At 37.6% G+C, this 15,202-nt stretch overlaps 1 protein-coding gene across 2 annotated transcripts in view; it reads left to right on the top strand.

Moving 5' to 3' along the window:
* Positions 1–15,202, top strand: part of FCHSD2 (FCH and double SH3 domains 2) — a 290,700-nt gene that overhangs the window by 248,929 nt on the left and 26,569 nt on the right. The window contains exons 12-13 of one of the 2 annotated variants that reach the window (XM_077762243.1): positions 711–815; positions 14,834–14,995. In XM_077762243.1, the coding sequence (XP_077618369.1) occupies positions 711–815; positions 14,834–14,995 (267 nt within the window). The remainder of the gene's footprint in view (positions 1–710; positions 816–14,833; positions 14,996–15,202) is intronic. The other variant, XM_077762244.1, reaches the window with a different exon arrangement.

Below are 15,202 nucleotides of genomic sequence, written 5' to 3'. Positions count from 1 at the left end.
CAATATTCACTTCTGTATTTTTATATTAAATAAATATTCCTATATGTGTTCAAAAAGTCATTAACTAGGTTGTACATACTGTTTATAATACTGGGAAATTTGCAAACTCAAATAGCAGTAAAATAAGAGTAAATAAAAATGGTACAGCTAAACTGTTGAATCTATGGATTAGACAATGAATTTATTTGTACAATCATAAAAAGTTTGCTTAGACACATTGAAGGGATGATAGATCTCATTTTAGATCTGTTTTTCATATCTTTTTGAACAAAATTGCAAATATGTAGAAATACATAAGCAATAGTTTGGAAAAATACTTGTAAATTGTTGGGACAGTAATTATTGGGGAAGCACATAGTGGATGTGCCATTTTATATTAATTGTTTTATAACAATACTTTATTTTCATGTAATTTTTTAAAATTGAAGGTATGTTTATCAAAACGTGCTATCCAAATAAGGTTTGTGCCAATGTCAGTATCCTGGCTTTTATATTGTGGTATAGTTATATAAGTTGTTACCATGGGAGAGGATGAAGGGACTTTGTGTGCTACTTTTGCAATTTCGTAACTAATATCAAGGGTTTTTTTTTAATTAACAAATAGTGAAGAAATTAAAGGTTAAAAAAGGAATCGTGGCTACTTTTCACTAAAGTCTACTAAATAATCACTTAAGAAAAAATAGTCATCATTTTCTTATTTTCTTTAATAGGTACTAGATGATCTGGAATGTCATGGAGTTGCAGTATCAGAACAAAGCCGAGCAGAGTTGGAACAGAAAATAGATGAAGCTAGAGAAAATATTCGTAAAGCAGAGGTGAGGTGGCAGCTAACTGTGGCATTTTGCCCAGCTCCAACAGTGTCACACCTGTGATATATACCTTTGGGATTCAGTTTCTATACACTGATTAAAGATGATTCAGCATCTTCATGTGAATCTTCATACTTCCAGAGTATTATTTTTGACTACCTGCTTCATACAAGGTAGTACATATAACAAAAGGCACTAAGTCTACTATCTGAAGAGTTTACAATCATGAAACATTAAATAACAGAATTACATCACAATGAAGGTACTAATTTTAAAGTTTTCACAAGGTACAAAGTAAATCAGTCAAATTAATGGCATAGAAATGGATACATATATGTTCACAGCCTTGAAAAGTCCTCCCCCATATGGAAGGTTCATGGGTCCAGGGGCATAAGCTGATCTAAAAAAGAGACTTGGTTCAGCAGACAAGGCCAAAAACATTACAACTGTGGATTTTAATCTTTTGGTATAAAAGTACCAAAATGTAAAATACACAGTTTTATGTACAGTTTCCAGAAGTTCATGTACCCTAGAGTCATATTCTCTGACCTAGAGACAGAGAGGTTGAAATGGAAAAAAAGGAAGTTATTTGCAAAGGAGGAAGACATAGGATATAATTTGGCAGTTGGATTAGATTACAGTGGAGGTTTTTTGTGAGGAAATGTGGTAGGAAGAAAGCAAAATAATTGTGGGGAGGACCAATTCATGAAGGACCTGGGCACACCAGTGTACAGTTATCTACCCATGCAACATGTTGAAAGGATGTAGAAATAGATATCTTAAAAAGACTGAGACTATCCAGGCCTCAAGGAGAATATGTTCCAGTTAGAAAGACCTCAAGAGAGCCAAAGATAACTAGGACCTTAAAGCATAAATGCCAAGGAATGGTCCAAACAAGTACACATAATGCTTAGGGAACCCTGAGGACAGAGAGACCACTGGGGGGAGTTGTTAGGGCAGGTAACACAGAAGAGGTAGGATTTGAGATGGGTGTTGACAGATGAATAATATTTAATTGGAGAAAAAGGGATAGCACAAGATGTATGTCATGCAACGTGAAGAGGCATAACTGACACCAAAAGAAGAAGGTAGGAAGGAGGCAGATTTGAAGCTGGCTTTGGGAAATCCTCTCTAACAGTCAGATCTGCCCAGTGAGAGAATAAGTTCCTCTGGAACATAGTGCAGCCCTGGAAGTGTACAAGATACTGTCAGGGACTCTGTACAAGGAATTCTTGCATTGGTTGAGGGTTAATCTAAAGTAGTGATTTTCACATATCCCCTCAGGACTGTAGAGGTTTTGAGGAAATGTTTCAGTGGTTGATTGGAGGGCGGGGGGAGGTGAGGGGAGAAGCAGCTTAGGCGAACATAGGGAGTATGAGCATGTTTTTGGCGGAACTGCAGAGAAGTGATCTGAACCAGAAAGGCTTTCCATCTACCTGGTCTAGAAAAGCACCAGTAAACCCAGCTTGCCTTTGTTTCTGGCACATGATCCACAGCCTCCATAGTGAAAAGGGCTGGATGTACAATAAATAGCCATTTTCTACTCTGAATTCAGGGTCACGACTAAACCACTTCCCTAGTGTGCTGGCCAAGTACTATTGGCAGGCCCTTGCCTGGTCCGAGAAACACTGGCTTGTGTAGACGAGTTTCTCCTGCTGTTTGTTTCTCTATACCCTGAGTGAAGCCAGTTTCAGAGCCTTGGTAGAATAGGACAGGTCTCAGAAGTTTTCCAAAGGGTGTGTTCTCTCTTGTATTTTCCATTTCCAGACTCCCTCCATGGTATCACTGTCTGGTGCCATTGCTCCACCAAACCCCCCAGTAATAGCAGTAGTAGGTATCAGTCACACAAAGTCTGCATTTAGGCTGAATGACCTGTTATTTCCATGAGAGTGCTAAACAGCCCTGTGTGTGTTAGCTTAAAGCTAAAAATAGGAAGTGAGATTCCCACAACAGAATATCTCATTTCTCTTAATACCAGTATTTAAGTCTACATTCTCAAAGATAATTTTCTTACCAAAAATGTAGAATATGCTGAAAACCGTGATGCAAGATCCATTATCTCAGTTTTGAATATCGGTGAAATACAGTTAATCCTACTTCCATCTTAAAGTGATCTTCCACTTGACTTTCACCGATCAGATATAAAGAATAATCCAGCTAAAATTAGATGGCAAATATGTGAGTGTAGTACCCACTGCAGGGGTAGTACTTACCAGATTGTCATCATGACAGTTTTGAATAGATTTGACTACAGGAGCCTTCAGAGGAATTGACAGTAGTGGTTTTTGTAGATTACATTTTTCTTCTGCCTGTATATCATTTGCATCGGATTTTCCATTCCGTAGTTACTTACTTCATTATAAATAACTAATCAAAAGGGAGAAGGCTAGTTAAAATTCCATTATGTCTTTTATGCTTGGTTTTTAACTCCCACCAACATGTTACCCTCCTTTGTTGGTTGATCTGCTTTATCTGGTCTTTTCTGTATTATGTTTCCATTCAGTGTTGCTAATTAGAATAAAAACCTTTGTGGTGCCCAATAATAGATTAAAGAAGCTTTTTTCAAACATAAGAAATTGAAAATATAAATGGCCTGTGCTTTTTCTAAAGAATATAGTGATTGATTAATTAATTATTGGCTGGTTAATATATTGCAGATTCACTAAGTTATTAGTTGAACGAATAATGAATATCTGCTGTGTGCCAGGTACTGATGGATATACTAGACATACAGTGATGAACAAACTATGTGTACTAGATGTACTAGATGTGGTAATGTTTGCAGCCCCTGACAAATTCAAGAATTGAAACAAAGCAATAGCTACTTAAATTAAATTTTAATAACAGTCTTCTTAACCTGGTATTTAGGTATTTGAATTTTTTGAAAGACCTTTTATCACAAAGACACACACATTCTTCATCTGACTTACACCTGTTTTAAAAGTAGCTTGCCAAGAAACCGAGAATTTTAAATACCATCTTTTTGGAACCTGTACATGACTTATGTTGTTCCAGAACACAATTACTTTTTGCATGTTTAAATTTTTCCTTTTTTGGGAGGTTGAGGGTAGTTCTCTTTCTTTGACAGTGAAGAGACACATTGAGGAGACACAAAGAGGAGAAAGTTAATATAAGAAGTCAAAGATACCCAGAAATTTTTAGTAATTCATGTTTAGTATAAGGTCTGCAGAAGGAACTATAGACTATATGATTCTTTCTCTAAGATACTAACTGTATATTTTTTAATCTGAATGTACACTTGAAAGCCAGAGTACATGGTATCAAGAGTGAATTAACAAAACAAAACAAATCAATATAAAATCAAAACAAAACAAAACAAATCTATATAAACACATTTTCATAGATACAATTTTCTCTTAAATTATCATCCTGTAAGGTTCTGTTGTACACAGGAATCCAAGATTATTATGTGATCCTTGTACCTCAGTGACTCAAAAATGGTAATTAATACCATTGCCACAAGATTAATGAAATGCTAAGGATAAGCCTGCTATAAAAACAGAATTTCCAATCATAGTATATCCAGATTTACATTACCTTAGGGCCCGTTATTGTGGGTTTTCACTATACTCTTATAACAGTGTGTCAGCACACCTTTTGTCTAACCACTTTCTTTCACTTTAATTGTGAATATTTTCTTTTTAATGTTTATTGATTTTTGAGAGAGAGGGAAGGAGCATGAGCAAGGAAAGGAGCAGAGAGCGAGGGGGACAGAGTTTCCAAAGTGGGCTCTACTGCTGACAGCAGAAGAGCCCGATGCAGGGCTCGAAATCATGAACTGCAAGATCATGATCTGCACCAAAGTCAGGCTTTTAACCAACTGAGCCACGCAGGTGTCCCATGAATGTTTTTAACCATACAGAAAAAATGAAGAGTAAATAAATATTTCTCAACATGCTAAATTCAACAATTAATATTTTACAATATTGGCTTTATGTGTTTATTTCTATTCATAAAATAGAAGTTAAATCTAAACTAAAGGCCTTATTAGAGTCAGTATTTTAGGCAAGAATACTTTATAGATGATGCTGTTTTTTCGTCACCATGTTTTTATCAAGTTGCCTCTCTATTAATGATGCTAACAATAGTCACTTAATAGGTGATGCTACCAGATCCTTCCACTGTTCAGGTTCCTTTTTTGTATTTGCAGCTACCAGGTGCTAGTCACCTCCAGCAATGGCAAATATTTTCTCTCTTTCTTAAGTATCATTATGATGTCATGGAATTTTTAAAAATCAGCTCTATCAAGGTACAATATACATACAATAAAATGTAACCATTTCAAGTGAACAGTTTGGTAAGTTTGGACAAATGCATCTCCCTAAATATTCACCACCACAATCTAGATACAATATTTTTTCATCCTCCCCCAAAATTCTTTTGTGACCAGGCAACAATTGACCTGTTTTCTGTCATAAGTTAGTTCAACTCCAACAACATGAATATTAGATTACTTAGTATTGTATTATCCTACACATCACATGCAAAGATCACCTTTCATATTTTTATCCAGCCTTATTTTTTGTCTTAATCTCAGTTTGATGAGCTACTATGTATTCAAGTTTACTGATCATTTCTGCTGTGGTGCATAGTCTCCTGTTAAGGCCGTCTTACGAATTTTGATTTCAGGTATTACAGCTTCAGCTCTATGAGTTCTGTTTATATTTCCAGTTCATGCCTGTTTATCTTCATGCTTTCCTTTAAATCCTTAAGTGTATTTATAATAATGACTTTTAAGTCTTGTCTGCTCATTCCATCATATCTGTGATTTGTCTTTTTTGACTAATAAGTTTTGGCTTATGTTTTGGCTTATGTTTTGCTACTTTTCAAATACCTAGTAATTTTTAGTGAATACTAGAAATGGTGAATGTTTGGTTATTGGAATGTCTGGATTCTCCTTTCTTCTTTTCAAAGACTATTGAGTTTTGTTCTCACAGCCAGTTCAGTTGCAAATCAGTTTGATTCTCTGAGGCTTATTTTCAAGCTTTGTTTGGGTTGGGGTTTTTTTTTTAATTTTTTTTTTATGTTTTATTTATTTCTAGGAGACAGAGAGAGAGACAGCGTGAGCAGGTTAGGGTCAGAGAGAGAGGGAGTCACAGACTGAAACAGGCTCCAGGCTCCGAGCTGGCAGTCAGCACAGAGCCCAACGCGGGGCTTGAACCCACGAACCGCGAGATCATGACCTAAGCGAAAGTCGGACGCTTAACCGACTAAGCCACCCAGGCGCCCCTGTTTGGGTTAGTTTAGAATAGCCTTTCCAAACAGTATGGAGGTTCCTCAAAAACTTAAAAATTGAACCACCCTACGACCCAGCAATTACACTACTAGGTATTTATCCAAGGGATACAGGTGTGCTGTTTCGAAGGGGCACATGCACCCCAATGTTTATAGCAGTGCTATCGACAATAACCAAAGTATGGAAAGGCCCCAAATGTCCATCGACAGATGAATGGATAAGGAAGATGTAGTATACACACACACACACACACGTACTCACTGGATTATTACTTGGCCATCAAAAAGAATGAAATCTTGCCATTTGCAACTACGTGGATGGAACTAGAGGGTATTATGCTAAGCGAAATTAATCAGTCAGAGAAAGACAAATATCATACGACTTCAGTCATATGAGGATTTTAAGGTACAAAACAGATGAACATAAGGGAAGGGAAGCAAAAATAATATAAAAACAGGGAGGGGGTAAAACATAAGAGATTTTTATTTTTATTTTTTTATGTTTTTATTCATTTCTGAGAGAGACAGACAGCGTGTGCAGGGGAGGGTCAGAGAGAGAGAGGGAGACACAGAATCTGAAACAGGCTCCAGGCTCTGAGCTAGTTGTCAGTACAGAGCTCGATGTGGGGCTCGAACCCACAAACTATGAGATCATGGCCTGAGCTGAAGTTGGACGCTTAACTGACTGAGCCACCCAGGCGCCCCAGAGATTTTTAAATACAGAGAACAAACGGAGGGTTGCTGGAAGGGTGGGTGGGGAGATGGGCTAAATGGGTAAGGGGCATTAAGAAGGACACTTGTTGGGATGAGCTCTGGGTGTTATACATAGGGGATGAATGACTGGAATCTACTCCTGAAAACATTATTGCACTATATGCTAACTAACTTGGATGTCATAATTATAAATAAATGAACAAACATTAAAAAAAAGAAATGGAAAAGAATAGCCTTTCCAGTAGGGCAAATTTAACCCTATTACCAATACATTTCCATTCTGTAGTTTCTTGTTATGCCATGAGTATCCAGCAAGGTTTCTCAACTCTGGCCAGTTAAAACTGTAAAATGTTTCAGCCCCGTATAAGCTCCGAGAATTTTTCAGTTCACAGCTCCATAGTAGATGTTCTTTCCCTGAGTCATTATCCTTTGCTTCTCTTCATGGAGTCCCACCTTATGTACTCTCAATTTATTATAGGTTTTTATTAATTTAGTGTATTTTCAATTGTAGTTGGCCTTTTTTAGGTGCCACTTGGTCTAAATTGGCCAGTGAGAGTCCATTTAATGGCTGACCTCCATGTCCTTTTAACATTATTCCCACTAGTTTTTTAAGTTTCTTGCTTTCTCACACAACAAGCCATCATACACTCACTGTATTTTTCCTTACCAGACTTAGAATTAGCCATTTCTCCATGGAGCTCTGATTTCTTTTAGTAAAGAATAGTATTTAGAGGGGCGCCTTGGTGGCTCTGTAGGCTAAGTGTCTGACTTCATCTCAGGTCATGATCTCACAGTTAGTGGGTTCGAGTCCTGCTTTGGGCTCTGTGCTGACAGCTAGCTCAGAGCCTGGAGTCTATTTCAGATTCTGTATCTGCCTCTCTCTCTGACCCTCCCCTGCTCACTCTGTCTTTCTCTCTCAGAAATAAATAAAAAACATTAAAAAAAATTTTTTTACAAATCGTTTATTGTCAAGTTGGTTTCCATGTAACACCCAGTGCTCATCCCCACAAGTGCCCTCCTCCATGCCCATCACCTCCCCTCCCCCCCACACCCACCAGTCCTCAGTTTGTTCTCAGCATTCAAGAGTCTCTCATGGTTTGCCTCTCTCCCTCTCCCCCACTATTTCCCCCCTTCTTCTCCCCCATGGTCCTCCGTTAAGTTCCTCCTAATCCTCCTATACGTGCAAACATATGGTATTTGTCCTTCTCTGCCTGACTTATTTCGCTCAGCATAACACCCTCAAGGTCCATCCATGTTGCTACACATGGCCAGATTTCATTGTTTCTCATTGCCATGTAGTATTCCATGGTATAGATAAACCACATCTTCTTGATCCATTTGTCCGTCGATGGACACTTAGGCTCTTTCCATGTTTTGGCTATTGTGGAGAGTGCTGCTATGAACATTGGGGTACATGTGCTCCTATGCATCAGCATTTCTGTATCCCTTGGGTAAATTCCTAGCAGTGCTATTGCTGGGTCATAGGAGAGTTCTATTGTTAATTTTTGGAGGCACCTCCACACTGTTTTCAAGAGGGGCTATACCAGTTTACATTCCCACCAACAGTGTAGGAGGGTGCCCGTTTCTCCACATCCTCGCCAGCATCTAGAGTCCTCTGATTTGCTCATTTTAGCCACTCTGACTGGCGTGAGGTGTTCGTTTTTTGTTTTTTTTTTTAAGAATAGTATTTAGACACCAGGGTCTAGAATGTGAAGGTGCTTATTGTTATGAGCGTCATTTATTTCTTGGCCCTTTCTTTGTTATTAGAGCTAGGAATTTATTTTTTTTTAAATCATGAGTTCATGTTGATCTTTTCAATTAAAATTTAAAATTAAAAGGATTTTGTTGAACTTCTTTGATTTTATATTTATCTTTTTTCTTTTATATTAAAATCTTGGTTCCTAATATTATCATAATATTTTATTTGCTTTATCCTGCAGTACAGTTTCAGAATTATAATGGAAATAGTAATGGTAATCTATTGAGCAAAATTTAAGATTTCTTTGCAGTTCATTTTGAATGTGGAATATATCTCTACAAGAATTTCTGCTTCTGATAATAAGGGACTAACTCATGTTAGGCTAATCCTTCTTTAGATAATAGTTATTAACCTGGGTTAGAAATATTTAAAATAATTATTTAATAGATGTGGAAAATACCCACCATGTAAAAACTGGAAAGGAATAGACCCTGAAAAGAATGAGACTGTACTTGGTGATATTTACATTAAATATATCTTTGCAAGGGGCTGTTTTCAAGCATAGAGACTTGGTCTTATTAGCTTTAGGATGGATATCAGGAAGCCCTCTAGTTTGTGTCTATGTAAATAACCATCCAAATCCTTGGCCAAACCTAAATACATATATGGAACAGAAACTCCCAGGAGCTTGACAGGAAACAGTAGCTGAAAGGCAAAAAAACTGAACAGAAAGTTTAGCTGTTTCCTACCACAGGGGAAGAGCACCAACCATTAAAATATTGGAGTGGTGATAATATCAGACAAAATAAACTACAGGACAAGAAGTGTTAAAAGGGATCATTATAATGATTAAAAGTAAGATCTTCATCATCTTCTCTATCAAGAAGACATAACAATTCTAGATGTGTATGTAGCTAATAATAGAGCTACTAAGTAGCTACTAAGCAAAACTGGCCTAACTGAAAGAAGAAATAAACAAATCTACAATGATAGCTGGAGATTTCAGCTTTCCTTTCAGTAACTAGAACAAAGAGCTAGAAAATCAACAAGGATACAGAAGACAGTGAACAACACTGTCTAATTACCTAATTGGCATTTAAAGAAGACTCTACCCCACAAGAATGTAGAGTATTTGTTCTTTTAAAGTACCACAGCATGTTCAGCAAGACCATATACTTGACCATAAACCCGTGTCAAGTTAGTTTAAAAATATTGATATCACTCAGAGTATGTTCTCTGACCATCAGAATTAAATGAAAATCAACTAACAGATACCTGAAAAATCTCCAGATATTTGGAAATTAAATTATTTAAATACAAGAATCTGTGGCTGCCTTAAAACATACACACACACACACACACACACACACACACACACACACACACACACACACACCCCTTTCTGTCAAAAGCCTTTATGTCAAAAGACCTTTATGTCTCACCATTCTGGGTGTTGACTGTGCATTTTTTTTGCAGGTTTTTCCTGAGATTTCTCAAGAAGCTGCATTCATCTTAGAGGGTCTGCTAGAGGGTTGGGCCTTTTTTCCAAATAGTCTTTAATCCTCAATTATGCTAAACTGGGCTTTCTTACATGATAGAGACACGTTCCAAGAAATCAACTTCCAATTGCACTTATCAAATCTCTGCATCAGATTTGCATATGTTCCATCAAAGCAGGCCACATGGATACACCCAGAATCAGTGCAGGAGGGGACTACTTGGATAGCAAGAAGCATGATTCGTTGGGAATAATAATTTACCAAAATCGATAGGACTTTGGTTAAATCACTTTTCTCATCTATAATGGAGTTTATGATATCCATCCAGAGAATTGTATGGATTGAATGAAATGGTATCATCCTATACAGTTCCTAGTACATGTGATAAAAGTTGTTTGGAGTGTTGTTGTTGTTTTAAGATACCAAAGGTAATTTAGAATGGCAGATACTACCATCTACCATTATTCATTTCCTACACATACCAGGCACTGTCCTAAATAGAATTGCAACAGACACAGTCCTTACCTTAGAGAAATGATATTTTGAAGGTAAATTAACTAAGCCCATATTAGATCTACAGACTTTATAACTCTGTCAAGCCACAAAGTTTCATAAACTCCGTTGTGGCTTGACATTTGGATATGCTTATGTTAAATTTTATATTAAAATCAGTTAATTGACATTGATAATACACCAAGATAACATATCTATAAGATACATCTATAAGATCTGGCTTCTTAAAACATTTTTAAAAGCTCTATCTCTTACGATGCTTGGGTGGCTCAGTCAGTTAAGCATCTGACTCTTGATTTCAGCTCAGGTCACGATCTTAAAGTTCTTGAGTTCAAGCCCCACATCGACCTCTGCACTGTCAGCACAGCTTGCTTTGAATTCTGTGTCTCCCTCTCTCTCTCCCCTCCCCTGCTCATGCTCTGTCTCTCTCAAGAATAAAAAATAAACATTAAAAAAATGTAAAAACTTTATTTCTTCAAAAGATGCTACCAGGAAAGTGAGGGTACATGCATGTCTTAGTTGGTTAAGCATCTGACTCTTGATTTTGGCTCAGCTCATGATCTCACAGTTCTTGAGATCAAGCCCCATGTCAGGCTCTGCACTCTGAGATTCTCTCTCTCTTTCTGCCCCTTCTGTACTCGTGCATGCATGCTTTCTCTCTCAAAAAATTAAAATTTTTAAAAAGCTTTTTATTTTTTTTAAATGTTTTATTTATTTCTAGGAGAGAGAGAGAGACAGCATGAGCAAGGGAGGGTCAGAGAGAGAGGGAGTCACAGACTGAAACAGCCTCCCAGAGCCCGACGCGGGGCTCGAACCCACGAACTGCGAGATCATGTCCTAAGCAAAAGTCAGACACTTAACCGACTAAGCCACCCAGGCGCCCCTTAAAAAGTTTTTTTAAAATAAAGTGAAAGAAAACACACAGGATGGGAAAAATTTCTGAAAATCATGTATCTGATGAGGGACTTTTATCTAGAATACATAAAAACTTAAGACAAGGGGCACCTGGATGGCTCAGTTAGTTGAGCAACTGACTCTTGATTTCAGTTCAGGTCATGATCTCACTGTTTGAGATCGAGCCCCATGTGGGTTCCACACTGAGCGTGGAGGCTGCCTGGAATTCTCTCTCTCTCTCTCTCTCTCTCTCTCTCTCTGTCTCTCTCTCTCTCTCTACTCCCTCCCTTCCTCTCACCCTCCCTCCCTCCTCTCTGTCTCTCTCCCCCACTCATACTCTCTCTCAAAATAAATAAATATTTTTTAAAAAGACAATCCATTTTATAAATGGACAAAGGGTCTGAATAGACACGTTTCTCCAGAAAAGTTACACAGATGACCCATAAGCACATGAAAAGATGCTTGACATCATTAGTCATCAAGGATATACAGATCAAAACTACAATGAGATATTAATTCACACTCACTAGAATGTCTAGAATCAAAAAGGCATATGTTAGGGGCGCCTGGGTGGCTTAGTCGGTTAAGCGTCCGACTTTCACTTAGGTCATGATCTCGCGGTTTGTGGGTTCGAGCCCCGCGTCGGGCTCTGTGCTGACTGCCAGCTTGGAGCCTGGAGCCTGTTTCAGTCTGTGACTCCCTCTCTCTCTGACCCTCCCCTGCTCACACTGTCTCTCTCTCCTAGAAATAAATAAAACCATTTAAAAAATTAAAAAAAAAAAGGCATATGTTAACAGGTGTTTTCTAGATGTGGAGAAATGTTAACCCTCACACCCTGCTAATGGGATTATCAAATGAACAGAACACAGTCTGGCATTTCCCCAGTGGTTCAATATAGCATTATTTTATGATCAAGCAATTCCAGTCCTATACCCAAGAGAAATGAAAGCATGTTTACACAAAAACTTGTACACTAATGTTTAAAGGAACATTATTCATATTAGACAAAAAATTGAAATAACCCAAGTGTTGGTTAACTAACAAATGGATAAATAAAATGTGGTATATCCATATAATAGACTTATTTAGACATAAAAAAGAATGAAATAACTGATACATGATACAACATGGATGAACCTTGAAAACATTATGCTAAGTCAAAGGAGCCATTCACAAAAGACCACATATGGTTCTATTTATATTAAATGTTCAGAATACAGGCTGTTGGGTGGGTCATTCAGCTAAGTGTCCAACTTCAGCTCAGGGCATAATCTAGCCTTTTGGAGTTTGAGCCCCATATCAGTCTCTGTGCTGACTGGAGGCTCTCTCAGAGCCTGGAGCTGGTTTCAGATTCTCTGTCTTTCTCTCTCTCTCTCTCAAAAATAAGTAAACATTAAAAAAAACTGCTAAAGAATGTTCAGAATAGGCAAATCTATACAGAGAGAAAGTAGAACAGTAATTGAAATGAGGAGGGAGGTAGCAATAAAGATACACAATTTCTTTTGGAGGTGATTAAAATGTTCTAAAAATTGATTATGGTGATAGTTGCACATATCTGTGAATATACTTTAAATCATACATTTTAAATGGGCAAATCTTATGGTATATGTAAGCTTTATCTCAGTAAACAGTTACTAGAAGAATAAACAGGTTTTTGCAAGGCTGTTTACCAAACAGTGTCTCCAAGCCAAAAACTCTAATTGCTTTATAAAGAAGATGTATATGAGTATATGATGTCCAAACCACTGAGTTGTACACTTTAAAATGGTTAAGATTTCTCTATTCTGTGACAGTTTCTATGTAACATGAATTTTATCTCAATTTTTAAAAAAGTGTATGCTTAAAAATCTTAGGAATACAACAGGAGAAACTTAACAGAGGACCATGGGGGAGGGGAAGGAGAAAAAATAGTTAAGCAGAGGGAGGAAAGCAAACCATAAGAGATTCTTAAATACTGAGAACAAACTGAGGGTTGATGGGGGCTGGGGAAGAGGGGAAAATGGGTGATGGACATAGAGGAGGGCACTTGTTGGGATGAGCACTGGCGGTTATATGGAAACCAACTTGACAATAAAATATAATTTTAAAAAATTGAAAAAAATCTTAGAAATACAAAATAAATTCATCAGTGAGAGCTGAGACAAACAAGTCAGAGCTCAGATAATTTTTTTTCTAAGTAGGCTCCATGCCCAATATGGGGCTTGAACTCATAACCCTGAGATTAAGAGTCACATAACTCTACCAACAGAGCCAGGCAGGTGCCCCCAGATCTCAGATCAGTTTTGATACCAGCTCTCCCAGTAGAGAATTTAGAGAGTGGTCAGAATCACATACCGGAAACGTTCAGTGTGCACACTTGTTTGTCCAAAAGTCCCACAGAAGGCTATAAAGTGAGAGTTGGAATTATCAAATAATCAACATTTTCTCAGTGGAACCTTCAAATGTTGAAGGAAGAAACTACATCTCTAATACGTGGAACAGTGAAACAGAGTTTACCACTTGCTAAGCAAAAGAGAGTGATATTTATAAACACAGTTTCTGAACAAAATAGAACTGATATATAGGGTTTTAAGAAGTGTGGATTTCAGAGATTGGCAGATTTTCAAAACTGAAAGTGTTTTACAGATTGGCTCACTTCTGGCTGTGACATATAGGGATTGGTGGACTGTCAGAAGCAGGAGCAGAAGCTTGACCACTGGTGATTTCTGGAGTGAGGCTGTGGTTGACTGGCTGCCTTGCAGATGTGTGGGGCTGTCACTGATTGGCTGACTTCCAGAGGCATGGCTATTAGAGCAAAGCAGTTACTATTTGATGGGGACAGCTTTAGACTGGTTCTGTGGTTACTTGTTTATGGCTCAGAACAAGAGTCTTTCCGTTTCTTGAATTTGGAGAATAGGAACTTTTTATTTTCTTTTACTCTTTCTGACAGCTGCATCTTAATTTAACTTCAATCTTTACCCAAGTAGTTCAGTCTGGAGTCATGGAAGTTTTTAACCAGGGTGTTTAACATGGTTTTTAACATGGTGATGACATTTGCAAACTTGTAAGAGGTAGATTATAGAAAAGAAAAAGTCCAGAAGATGGGTTAGAAGTCTGTCAGAAAGGCTAGATTTTAGGATATTCTGAGGCATAGCATTGTTAAGAGGAAAAGGATGCAGACTTTAAGGTGTATCAGTATCTTCCTGTTCATAAGTTATGTTTGATGTATCTTGTTGAGATGCAAGTGTGTTATTTGCCTTCATTTCTGTTCTTGAGTTTCCTCTTCTCTCCCTACTTCTACTCCCCTCTCCCTCTCCACCTCTTTCCAAGTGAAAAATTAACATTTATGCCAAGGAAGCAAGCATTGCTAGTGAATATCAAGATTATTCTAATTAATAAATCAAGAATAATTTAAAAAAACGCATTGAGGAAAAAATGTCAATTTCTCACCATTTTCTTGGTTTTCTTAGATAATTAAGTTGAAAGCTGAGGCCCGGCTGGACCTGCTAAAACAGATTGGTGTTTCTGTGGACACATGGCTAAAGAGTGCAATGAATCAAGTAATGGAAGAACTGGAAAATGAACGCTGGGCTCGCCTTCCCGCAGTGACCAATAATGGCACTTTACACTCGGTAGGATTTCTCTTCTTGGCTGTGATGGGCAGACTTTCACTGAAGGATGCCATTCTTTGACTGTGTCACCAAACCTGATAATAGCCAGAATTTAAAAGGAAAAATAATGGTTTCACTAGCAGTTTAGTTTCTTTTCTTTGGCCATTCACTAATTGAATTAAACTTGGTGCAGGAAGAGGGAAAAAGTCTTGCTTTTTTTTTTTTTTT

The sequence above is a fragment of the Crocuta crocuta genome, unplaced genomic scaffold (assembly GCF_008692635.1).
Source record: "Crocuta crocuta isolate KB4526 unplaced genomic scaffold, BGI_CrCroc_1.0 scaffold306, whole genome shotgun sequence".
Taxonomy (NCBI): domain Eukaryota; kingdom Metazoa; phylum Chordata; class Mammalia; order Carnivora; family Hyaenidae; genus Crocuta; species Crocuta crocuta.
The sequence above is the reverse complement of the archived record's forward strand: the minus strand, read 5'-3'. Positions and strand labels throughout refer to the sequence as shown.